Raw genomic sequence first — 12,994 nt, forward strand, 5'->3', positions numbered from 1 at the left:
ATTTGAATTCTTGGAAATATGGCTACTTGCAGAGGGGAGGAGGCAATGCCCCAGTCCTCACCTTTCTAAAGAGAGACATCTTTACTTCCGGTGGGAACTGGTTTGACTTTTGATTTGCTGTCCCTCGGGTCCCTGCAGACCTGAACCCAGAGGAGGCTTCAGGCATCCTGCACCTGCTGATGAGTCCCCCATGATCACCTGGATCCCAGCCTTAACTGTACATCAGTATCAATGGGGAACCAGATACCAGTCTGATGACCAGACCCCAGCACAGACCCCTGACCCAGTCTCCATGAAACCATTCGCTCAGGATTTATTAAGTACCCACAGTATGTAAATGCTTTTGCACCCCAGTATTTGGCCAGGGGTGAGAAACTGAGCAGCTTCAGAGGTGCCTATTTCACTCTTCCTGCAGAAGAAATTCAGTGGCTGCCAGAGGTTACTGTCCTACAACCGTGGACCTTCCCCAGGTGAGGCTGGGGCAGACCAGCAGTGGGGGGAGGCTCCTTGTGTGGCCCCCAGAGCCAACCAGGGGGGCCCTGGTGGAGGGTGGTTGAGGATGATGCCCAGGGCCCATCATCACTAGGCCAAGCAGACTCACATTCTGTTCAGAGCTGTGGTCCTTGGAGCATTCGGAGTCATCCTGCCAAATATCCGTGGAGTTCTCCAGCATTTGCCAAGTACCCCGAGCCAAGCAGTATCTGTAGGCCCTTCCTGAGTTTTCTGAAAGTAAACACAGCTCTAGGGGAGAGGTCAGAGCACCCAGCCCACTCCCGAGCACGTGGTGAGGCCCTCATCCTCACCGCAGAGCTGTGGAAAATCCCAGGGAAAAGGGATTTTCACTTGCCTTTTGGGGGCTCATTAGCATCCCTGCTGTTTATTTGGGATGGAAGGAAAAACACGGAAGCCTCTGCATTTCGTAACAAACCACGATCCACTAATGTCTACTGTGTTTACCCAAAGTCTCTAGAGCTAGAACAGTCCCTGGTGACTCAGAAATGTGAGAGCCCTGGAAGGTGCAGCCCAGCTGGGAGACATAGGTTCAGAGAGGGGCATTGGGTCCTGATGCCCAAGAGGCAGTGCCACAAAGGAGAGAAAGGGGTAGATGAAGCCTGCTCGGCCACCTACAAGCTTGGTGGCCTTAAGCTTGTGGCCCTCCCACTCTTGGAGACTTCTAGTTTCTTCAAGAGCTGAGGATAATACGGTAATGGTACCAATCTTCCCCAGTTTGGGAGAAGGTCAAACGAGTGCGTGCGTGCATGCGTGCGCATAGGTGACAGGTTGGCACTGTGTCCACGATGATGGCTCCATTCTCAAAGCCCTTCCCCAAAGGGATCGTCCTCCCTCCTAGAAGACCAGGGACTGGACTTGCCAACAAGTAATGGAAATTGAACTTCCCACTCCTGACCCTGCATGGAGTAGGCCAACAGTAACTATTTGTTGAGTGTAATGGATGGATACCCTGGGGTATTTCCCCCTGCCCACCTGAAGTCTCCTCGAGGGTGTCTAACTGCCATCTCAAACACCATTCAGATACTCTTGTCCTTCATGGTCTACGACTGACATGGCAGTCATGCACATCATGCCTCACCCCGAATCTTCCAAAGGCTCTCTGGAAACAAGTCAGAGCCCTTCCTGGGCCTCCCACAAAGTCCTGTAAGGTCTGGCCCTCAGTACTCTCTGACCTAACTTCCTACTGGCTCTCTTTCCCCTTCAGGACAGCCACAGTCATCTCGCTTGCTCTTTGTGGGACACACTAGATGTAAGCAGTGGGCGCCCTGGGCCACCACCCAGATGACGGTGAGCGTGGGTGGGGTCAGGCAGGGTGGGAGCTCTTTCCCTCTCCACCTTCCAGCCCCCTGTCCCTCACCTCCCGCATCATCTGACAAGTCTTGGCTCTTCCTCTTGCCCCTGCCTGCATCTGCACCATCATGCTCCCATTCTCTGGATCCCTTAAATCAACTTTTTTGTAAGTTTAGATTTTTAGTCACTTTTTCCCTTCAGGTGGAATGGACCTCCGTTTTTAGCTCTTGAAAAGAATAAGTAGGTGGAGGAGCAGTGTGGGGTGGGGGCAGGAGTAAATGGCCTGTTCCATGTGTCCTTGAGATCCATGGACATTTGAGTCTTAAAGACTTTAAGGAATCCGGGGGCTTGACCTTGGTCTCAGCCTCATTTCCATTTACAAAGCACCTGCTGTGTGGCTGACTCTTCCTGCCTTCTTATTCATTTGTGGCCTCAAAAGTAGCTGTTGTTCACTTCACTTTCCGGAGCAGAAAACAGCTCAGAAGGGCTCTGGACACTTGCCCTAAGTCACAGAGGGTAAAAGAGATGGACAGGCGCTGAACTCCATGTGCAGTGCTCGCCCCACCCCACCGAGCTGGCTCCCACAGGGCTGCTTCCTCAACTATCCAGACTCTCTGGTCCAGCAAACTCCGGTATCTTCCTTTAAACGTCACATCCTCGTACCTCCTGGGTCACTTCCAGCTGGATTTCACCAGAGGATAGTTCCATAGACTATGTCACTAGCTCTCCCATCAGAAATGCGTCTCTCTTCCTTGGGAACTCTCTCTTTGCACCAGAAGCCTCAGAAAATCGAAACCAAATTTAACTGATGATTTACCAAGCTGAAACTAAATACAAAAATATCACCATCTTGCCTGCTCAGTAAAGCATTCTCACTTGGTTTTGCCTGGAACTTTCTAATCACTTACGTTTCTGGAAAATAGTTTTTTTTTTTTTTCTCTCTCTCGTTCGTTGGCCTTCAAAGGCAAAAGAGTTCTAGCCAGTAATTGTTTCTCTTCCCTTCCAGAACAAACCAGCTAAGAGGTTGGGCTGCTGGGGCAGGTGAGGGTGGGATATGCTCCTGGGGTCCTACATAATAGCCACTTGCTTTGCGCTGAGTGGTTAAAGATTTCATCCAAGTCCCATGGGACTTAAAAGCACTACCCTGTAGCACCATTTTCCAAAGCTATCTGACAATTCCAAAGTTGTAGATGTGAGCATCCCAATCTCTCCTCCTCCTCTCCATGATGACTGTCACTGCAGCAAATTCTGTGGTAGCCAGGCCTGGACTCTCTAATCTTCCAATAAAACAGGACTATTGCCTTAATGGAACATCCAGGCAGAGAAGAACTGCAGGCAGACAAGAGGAGGTGTCCGGAGAGGAACGAAGGTATGTTACTGACAACTTAGGAAAACTTCTGTGGGGAAAGAAGACTTGAGAAAACCACTTGGTTGGAGCCCCCTCTCTCTCTCTCTCTAATTGCTTCCTGGCTAGTCTACCCAAGAGGGACCAGCCTTTAAGAAAACTGCCAGAAAATGGTAAAATAAGACTTACTACCTTCACTCCACCAAGGTAAGTATGAAGGGCAGGGGACGGAGACATTCCCTGGAGAAGAATGAGGCCAGCACACATATCGATCAAAGGTCCCATTACAAAAGGTCCCTGTGGAGAGAAAAGGTCCCAGGTGAGTGCCGTGTTGGAGCACCGACACCACTGATGGAGGCAGAGCCTCCTTCCTGGCACAGGAAGCTGGTGTACCCTATGCAGGAACAAGCATGGCTGTCCCACTGTCCAGATAGGTCAAAGATGAGGAGCAGCATGGGGAGGAAGGAGTGTTTAATGCACCCTTAGGCACAGTGGCTTTGTTTACCCAACCTGACCCCTCGCAGTGGTCCCGTCCGTTATGTCAACGTGCACGTCACGCTGATGTTGGTTTATTTTACATGGGCTGAACTCTCACACAAGCTCAGAGTCAGGAGAACACTTGGTGGTTCAGCCAGTGCCTTCTGTTCCATAATTACCTAAGGAATTGTCAAGCCTTCAACCAATTAGATGCTGGAACACCCTCACTATAAAATGTGCAAAATGACCAGTGGACGGAGGGGATCTTCAGAATCAAGGTTCTTGGCTACATGTATTGGACACAATCTCTGTCTGGACATATTGCTCCATTTGAAGACCAACCGAATAATCATTATGAGACATTTGCATCCAGGGGATGATTTATACACTGGCACTCGGCAATGAGATGCTAAAAACATACAACACAGCCTTATGGGCTTCCTGGGATGAAATTAAGGGGTTTCAGGCTGGATCCCAAATGCCCATAATGCAAGTTCCTCACTCCTGGGAACTGAGCATCGTTCCTATCTGCTCCCTAATTGGGCTAGCCTGCAGGGGCCACTCAGGTTGAATGGCCACATCATTGACATCAGGACCCCACACATGCAGATCTACCAGGTTATGAGCTGGCTCAGGGCATCCTGTGGAGCCGGCTGCAAGTGTCAGCACAAGGTCTGTGTGAAGCAGTGCTCACCTGGCCGAGCTGCTCACGGCATGGCTCCAAATTAAAAGGACGTGCCCTACTTTGATTTCAGAAAGCTGTATTCCCTAAAGAGAGGGGTGGTCCTTATAACAGATATCAAGCTTTGATTGCCACCAGCCTAGGCTTGAAGAAATATTCAGAGGGAGAGGGGTATGGCTTGAAGGCTGGGACTCTTTGGGTCAGGAGAAGGGAAAGAGAGTTTATGGTATCCTGTCCTCCTCTGTGCCCCTGAATGAAATAATCTGAAAGCAGCCAGGAGGATGGAGGGGGCAGATTTCATTATTAAAATAGCAAAAAAAAAAGAAGTCTTGGGATGCACCCAAAAAGTCTGCATGAGGGCAGGAGAGGCCATGGACTGATCAAACTATTAACATATTTGCTAGAACTTTCTAAACCTGGTGTAGACCTGGATAAGAGAAATGTTATGATTCGGATTCAGATAACACCCTGGGGGATGAGGACGTCCTCCCACCTATCTCCCCGGTAGAGTCCCAGGTTAATCTACGACAGTTGCTCATGTCATGCAATTTGGTGGTGAGTGTGCTGTGATAGATGACTTTAAATTAATAGTCACATCTATGTATATCTTGTCTCATATGCTCTTTTATAATGAGAGGTGGGGGTCTCTCTCCTCCCTTCCCTTGAGCCTGGATAGGCCTTAGTAACCATCTGACCTAACTGAGCTTGGAGGGGATAGCTTCTGAGGCTAAGTCATAAATGGCAACATGGCCTCTAGTCATGCTTGCCTTGGCAACCTAGCCACCATGCTGTGAGGAGCTGGGGCCATGTGGACAGGCCACATGGAAGTGTTTTGGCCAATGGACTCTCAGCTGGAGCCACCATCAACCATCAGATGTAAGTGTGAACAAGCCTTCAGATGATTCCAGCCCCCAGCCACTGAGTCTTCCAGCTAAACTCAACACTGTAGACCAAAACCAGGCCATTCCCCCTGTGGCTGGTCTGAATTCCTCACCCACAGAAACTGTGATAGATTATAAATGATGATGATGATGATGATGATGATGATGATGATGATGATGATTGCTTTAAGCCACTCAGCTTTGGAGCTATTTGTTACACAGCCATAGATAACTCATACACGTGTTTACCAGAAGGTTCCTTGAGCAAGTCTTTCAGACACTTCTCTTTGTATTGAGCCCACTTGCGAGTTGTTTCCTCAAGGAGGGATCCTGTAACCTGGACAGAAAAAAACAAAACAAAACAAAACACGGTGACTCCCTGTTCACTACAGAGGTGGCCTTGTGATCATGTCATCACGAGTCTCAAAACCTGTCATTGACGTGACCATAATGGCCTGCAGCAAGAAACAGCACTTCTTTGGCATCTTATGCTTTATGTTAAAGATGCATACAAATTTTATGTTCATTCCATAACCTAATCATATTGATTTTAATACAGATATGAAAGACTTCCCCCCCAAAATCTTCAAGTGAGGCGGACATTTCCAGAGGAGGCAATATGCTCATCCTGAATGTGACATCCTACCAGATGAATAGTTGCATGCTCCTAAGATTATATGGATCTCCAGAAGAGAAGCATCACACTAAGAAGGATCCAATAATGTGTCAGGAAAAGGCTGGAAGAATTGCAGGGACTTGCACCATCCCACCTGGCTGCCTGTGGGTCCAGAATCAAAGACTGGGCAGACAGATGCTCTGCTACTATACTTGAGGCCTTGGGATTTTTTTTCCTTTCTGACATTCCCTCCCCTAGAACCTTAAAAATATAGCACACACTTTTGGGCTTTCCAGATAATTTGAATTGTATAACAACATCTAATTGTGCATCTGCACCACTTGCTTTGTTTATTAACAAAATAGTGGGTTTAAAGGGGTTTTCTTTTCTTCAATTTGCTCATCTTCGTTTGAGCACCTGTTGTGTGCCAGGCGTTGCATTCGGGAGGAACTGAAGGGGATGCAGTGATGGGCAAAACACAGCTTCCTTCTGCCCTAAAGGACTTAGAATGTGCTAGAGATAAGACAACTGTATAACTGGCTGTCATACAAAGTCGAGTGACGTTCTTACCCTATCGTCCCTGGCTTCCAGAGACGTTCATACCCTAATGGTTCAGTATTGGCACCATTAGCCTTTCGGTTTGTTCCAGAAACCAGGAGTTGTCCTTGGCTTCTCTCCCCATCATCTAACCAGGTACCAGTTTCTGTCCTGTGCTTCTCCCTAACCTGCATTCCATTTCCTCCACCTCTGGCCTGGTCCACACTGCTCCAGAGGGATAGGTCCACAGAGCTTTCCTGCCTAAAGTCTTCCACCTGTGGCCTACTGATTTGACTTTACATCTCAGCCACCTCTGGCCCAAACCTCTTGACCCCAATCATGCTCTTTCATGACTTTGCATCTTTGCATGTCCCACTGGCCCTCCCTCCTACCCTCGTCTTCACCTGGCTCACTCCTGGTTCAACCTCCAAGGCTCAACTCAAGCCTAATGACCCCCGGTCATACTTGACAACCTCTGTGACTGAAGTCTTGAGCTGGGAACCTTTCTCCCCAGTGCCCTGTGACCCCACACATGACTAAGTCCTGCAGTCCATTGTGTTCTATTGCCATTGGTGGTTTATTTATTTGTTCATCCCCTTCATGACCCCATACATTCCTGGAGGACCGAGATGTGTCTTTCATCTCTGAATACAAACCCCTAGCACAGGCCAGAAGTTATTGTTCTCATTGTCCAGCTATAGAAACAGAAGTACAGGCAGGAGTTGGAGTTGGAGGAAGGATGAACACAGAGGGGCTAGATACATGATTTGGTATAAGATCATCCAGTTCAACTGGCTTTGAGGCTTTGTGTCCTCTCACAAGGGGTAACAAACTTATATTCTTTCTTGGGCCAGGCAGAGAGCCAGAAAGAATGGGATAAGACAGGTGGGTAGCAACAGGTGTAGCAATAGGTGTAACAACAGAGAGCGGAGAAGCACAGTGTAAACTGGGGAGATGTTCCACCAAAAAGTCAGCATCAGGAACACCTGGGTGGCTCAGCAGTTAAGCGTCTGCCTTCAGCCCAGGGCGTGATCCTGGAGACCCAGGATTGAGTCCCGCATCGGGCTTCCTGCATATAGGCTGCTTCTCTCTGCCTCTGTCTATGTCTCTGCCTCTCTCTGTGTCTCTCATTAATAGATAAATAAATTCTTTTTAAAAAAGTCAGCATCAGAACCACTATATTCACCCATACCCCCCACAACAAAACAAACCAAACAACACAAAACAAAACAACAACAAAAACAACCCAAAACCCAACCACCTATAAGCCCAGTGGATGGCAAGCTTCCACCTTCTGAGTAACTAGTCCAGTCTACCCTCTCCCTTTTCTGCCCAGCGTGCCCGAGCCCCCAATACTATGGAATGCATGATGGGGTCTGTGTTGTTCCTTTACATTCTTTCCAGAGAATCAAACAGCCAACTTTTTGGATAAGAGCTGGTGTAGCCATCATTAGACCAGAGGTTGCCAAACTTTTTCAATTCATGGTGCCCACAGTGACTCCATCATTTTCCCACAGTACCCTTAAGCCAGAAGAAAAACCAAAAGTCTCATTTCTTTTGAGGAAGTAGGGCCAACCAACTTAAATATTTGCATCGTAACAACTGAGTGCCTACTGGAGATTGTACAACTTCCCAAACTTGGCAATCAGATGGGACAGCATCCCGTTTGTTCCCATTCCACATTGATGCTTGTGCCGTACTTGCTTTTTATCACAGCAACTGGAAAAAAAAAAAAAAAAAAAAAAACCTCCAGCTTTGCAGAGATACAACATCATCAAAGGGAATGAAGCGTGATCTAATGCCAAAACCATGAACTACCTCGAGCTAGTAATTTGCGGGGTTTTGGCAGATGTCAAATATCGCTTTGCTTCCCTTGAAAAATGAGCAGCCCTGTGAGCTTACAGCGGTGCCTTGAGGGACCTCAGCACACAATTTGGAAGCCATGGGATTAACCAATAAATAATAACAATGACGATAATGATGAGGAAATAATTGGCATTCATTCCTAGGTTCCGGTCTCCTCATAATACTTTCTGTCTCTGACTTATGGCACAAGAGTCAATATGGAAGTTTATTAACACACTAAGAAAATAAACATCCTAATGGGACCATAACTAGGATCTGTATTATTTTTCACGAGTTCAGCAAAGAAGGTGATGACCAAATCATCAGCTTCCAGAATCTCCAAGCCACTGAAGTAAGACCCTTTCTTGGATAGAGTGCTGTTTATATTCTCAGGGACCTCGCTGGAATTGGCCAAGGAAGAGACAATTAAAATTAGTCATGCACGTGAGCTGTCCCCAGACTAATTTGACCCTCTCCCCTGCCCTTTGCCAAGACTGATGGCCATGATCAGGAGGAGGAGGAGAAGGAGGAGGAGGAGGAGAAAGAACCCTACAAAGCACCAAATTTGGTCAATCTAGGGGAGCTGGACAAACAGACTGTCTTCCCAGGTACTTGTCCTAAAGACACGAAAAATGCAAGAGGCAAATCCAAGTTCAATCACAGCCAGATCCAAACAAGGTAAGGATGAAAGGAAATAATGCAAATGGCTGTTTTCTAACCGGAAAAAAATCGACTTGATCTGGATTTCTCTTTCCCTTGCGTGGGCAACGAGCATCAGCGACTAACTCTTCCGAGGAGGGATCAAGGAAAACGGGGGGGGGGGGGGGGGGGTAAAAAAAAAAAAAGACCTTCTGTGGGTTGCTTTCAATACATTTTATTGTAGTCTTTGTTCAAGAATGCGGGCGCCTCTCTGTAAATCAAACAAAAAAAAATTGCAGGAAAGCCAAAAGGGGAGAAGATTGAATCATAACGTTAGTATCAGAAATTACCATCTCCTTCTGGACTCTTCTCTCTGTGTACACGCTTCCGTTTACTTTTTTCTCCTTCTTTCCATTTTTATTTTAACCAAAAAAGGAAATCATCTTGTTTTGTGCTTTCACCAGAAGGTGCATAGTGAATATGAATCCATTGCAAGAGCCATACTCCTAAAACACCGTTTTAACAGCTACATAATGTTCTGTGAGTGAATGTGGTACACAGTTCAGTGTTCAAATCCTCTAGCGATGAACACTTACACGGGCTGAGATGCTTGCTAATATAAACGATGCTCTACTGAAAAAATTCACAAACATTTGAGCACATCTTTATTTGCTTAGGAGAAATTCTTTCAACTGGAATTTCTGGGTCCTAGAGTATACACATTTTTAAAGGGCTTTGATAATGTACTGCCAACCTATCCTTGCCAAGTTTTCTTCTTCTTTTTTTTAATTTAAAAGTATGCACCTTTTTACGCTCCCATCGACAATGTAAGAAAGAGCCACAAATTTGCTTCTCAAAGAGCCTTAGAGAGAGTTTATGTTTTTTGAAGCCAAAGCAACTGTTAATTAACTTAAATGAGTCCAAAGCGGGGAGGGGAGGTTGAGGGCGGGTGGGTGGACTGCTTAAATTTAGAAAACCTAAACTATCCCTGAGAATTTCTCATTAAGTGAATTTTAGGAAGACTTCCTGCCAGAAAACATGCCACAATCATTTATATTCCATGCAGGGAAAGCATCTGTGAACAAAATCCATCATGTAAGTCGACACAAAGCCTTGTAATGTAAACATCATGGAGGAAAAATATGGGTTTTAATACCAAGAACCCGGGGGGGGGGGGATTCATCGGGGTGATAGACGCACCCTGGAGGACAGACAGAGGGAAGAGTTTCTGAAGACAGACTGGGTGGCAGATGGGGGTGGGGTGGGAGGGGACACAGCTCACAGAGACAGTATTGATTAGGAAAAGACCAGAAGCAAGGAACAAGGTGTGGCTTTGTCAGCTTCATACTCCGGCCTGAGTAACTGCAGATTTTGCTGACGGAACATATCCATAGTCATATGTCAGCAGCTTGCCCAGGAATGCTAAGGAAGAGAGAACACAGGGCTTTGCTCCAGTGAGACGTAGCGGCTCACAGGCCGCACAATCGCAGGTGGTCACTTAACAACCGTGAACCTCAATCTTCCCAACTGCGAAATGGGCTCCATCATAACACTTCTGCGAGAGGCTTACAGTGGGGATTGCAGCCAGACGGACTGAGGAGAAAATGCAAAGTGCTGCAGCAGTGCTTGGCACCTTGTGGGCAACCATCGATGCAGGATCGCGCGTAGAAGGGGAAAGGAGCTAGACTGCTAGTTGCATGGATTCAGCCAGAACATGAGATGCCCGGAGGGTTGAAGCAAGAGTGTGAGCTCTGTGTGGAGTCTCCCAGCAATGGCCCCACCACCACCCAGCTGGTGGTTCACCCAGGGGCAGCCCCCACGGCAGGAATCTCATGAAACCATCGACGGGGTGCACATCCTTAGTCCGTGGGAGAAATCGGACGCAGAGAATTCGGTAGGTGTTTTCTGCCTGTTGGGTCCCAGGTTAGAACAAAGAAAGCCCAATGAAGCGAACACTTACAAGATCAGACACCACGAACCGACGTCCCTAGGTGGGGGCAGGCGGGATTTGGAACCCCAGGGCCACATACAGGGTCGAACTCCACCCATGGACCAGAGGAAGAAGAGAACCCTTCCTCAAGGCACTTTCATGGCTTGCATTTCCCAGATGAACAGGACATCATGGTCTAGTATAAAAATGGAAACTCAGGGGCACCTGGATGGCTCAGTCAGTGAAGCATCGGCCTTCAGCTTAGGTCATGATCTCAGGGTCCTGGGATCGAGTCCCGTATCGGCCTTCCTGCTCAGCAGAGTGTCTGCTTCTCCCTCTCCCTCTGCTGCTCCCCTTGCTTGTGCTCCCTCATTCTCTCTCAAATAAGTAAATAAAACCTTCTTTTTTTAAAGGAAGCTTAAAAAGGTAAAAGGGCAAAAGTCAAGTGTCCCTGGATAAGAATAAAACAAGATACCCGAATGCCCACCTGAAGAGGTTGGTTACATACATTACAAGACAACATTGAAGTCTTAAGCATCACGCTATGGGGGTATCTTTTACTGATACAGAAAAGTGTTCTCATCTGTAAGTGGGATTAGCAGGAGCTTCTCCCTCGTGAGGTATAAATTGAGTTAATACAGAGGACACACCTGGCACCGGCCCTAGCACATCATGCGCTTGATTGAAGTGTTAGCTTGTCTTAGCTTTCAGTGTATTCCCATAAGACAAAAGCAGAGAGCGAGATAATATTTATAGTCAGTCTGATCTTATGCTTGTTAAAAAAAAAAAAAACAATAAAGTACCTGTAAATATATGGCAGAAAGAGGTCCAGAAGTATAAGCCACCAAAGGCGAAAAAGGGTGATTTCTGGGTGGTGGGACAGCAGTGATCTAGAGCTGGTATTTATGCATCTTCAGATTTTATACATTTAGTTTTTAAAACAATGAACATTCTATATTTTTATACTAAGAAGGAAAAGTAGAAAGGAAAGAAGAGATAAAAAAAAAAACCATAGTCCTAAATACTCAAGCCTGAGAACATTGTAAAAGCAGACAAGATATACAGGACCAGTTTAAATGCTATTTACAGAATTCATCCTAACATTGGAAAATACTTATAAAATGGTGTAAAAGGGAAAACCAGGATACAGAACACTTTATGCATCATAACTTCAGCCACACAGACACACACATAGATAAAGGATTTGCAGGAAATATGCCAAAACGTTAACCACGATGACCTCTGAATACTAGGATTAGGGTTAATCATTCCCGCCTTAACCCTTAATAATATTTCCCAAATTGCCAACGAGAGGCCGCAACTGCCTATAGGATCAGAAAAGATGCAGAACTGACCCCGGCAGCAATCGCCGTGACAATCCAAATCATAAACCGCTCTTACTTGTTTGACGGAGACCAGGAGCAGCAGGGTGAGCACGGGCCTCGTGGGGGCCGGCGGAGAGCGCTTCCTGGAGGGGGGCAGAGGCCTGGGCCCCGGGCAGGCAGGGGTGTCCATGGGCAGCGTGGACTCGGGGTGGGGGTCCTCTCCTTTCCTTCTTCCAGGCGCTGCCCCTGCCCGATGCTGGCCTCGCCTTCCCCCCTGCAACTTCACAGGCGAGGGCGCAGTTCTGGAATAGTCCAAGATGCACCAGAGGCGGCCTCCTCCTGCATTCCTCCCGGCACAGCGAGGAAATGTTTGCACAAACCCTCTCCACGCCGCGCGCGGAGGGAGCGTCTGAACTGGTCTAGGGCCACCTACCGATGATTCCCTGGGGTTTCTCATCAGCGGTGGCTCATCTCCGCCTGGGCCACCCCCCCTCCTTCCAAAGGCAGGGAGATTTTTCCCAGACCTTCCCCAAGTCAGCTGCGCTCCCAGGGACTTCCTCAGCAAGGGCCGCCCGGGAGGAGAAGCCAGGCAGCCAGTGGTTCTGCTCTGTGCACACGGCCCGCGGGCCGGAGCCTCGGGTTCCAGCTGCTGAGCAACAGCTGGCACAAGAGGATGGGCCTCACACCAGGTATGAGTGGGCATCTGAGCAAGGGGGCCCATTTCTTACCAATGCCCCAAGGGCGGGGTCTCTTCTGATCCCCATCTATGCAAACGCTTGGAGGGAGAAAGCAGATCCAGGCCCAGGCCCTGAAGCCAAACCCCAATGGGTGGCTTGAGTTCTGTCTACAAGTGCAGGAAAGTCAAACACACCTCTTGATGGCCCCGTTGAGCCTCTCGATGCCGCCCAGCCCAC

The 12,994-nt window shown here is 47.8% G+C and overlaps 1 protein-coding gene across 2 annotated transcripts in view; it reads right to left on the reverse strand.

The window, feature by feature from the left end:
• GLP2R (glucagon like peptide 2 receptor) overlaps positions 1–12,640 on the reverse strand; it is a 50,158-nt gene extending 37,518 nt beyond the window's left edge. Inside the window, exons 1-4 of one of the 2 annotated variants that reach the window (XM_077884186.1) lie at positions 12,157–12,640; positions 5,438–5,525; positions 3,341–3,445; positions 602–723 (exon numbers count right to left, since the gene is read on the reverse strand). In XM_077884186.1, coding sequence (XP_077740312.1) covers positions 602–723; positions 3,341–3,445; positions 5,438–5,525; positions 12,157–12,537 — 696 coding nt within the window. In that variant the 5' untranslated portion in view covers positions 12,538–12,640. Of the gene's footprint in view, positions 1–601; positions 724–3,340; positions 3,446–5,437; positions 5,526–7,955; positions 8,064–12,156 lie in introns of those variants that run through there. The other variant, XM_077884192.1, reaches the window with a different exon arrangement.
• Positions 12,641–12,994: the final 354 nt, after the last annotated feature.

Source organism: Canis aureus, chromosome 3, assembly GCF_053574225.1.
Source record: "Canis aureus isolate CA01 chromosome 3, VMU_Caureus_v.1.0, whole genome shotgun sequence".
NCBI lineage: Eukaryota > Metazoa > Chordata > Mammalia > Carnivora > Canidae > Canis > Canis aureus.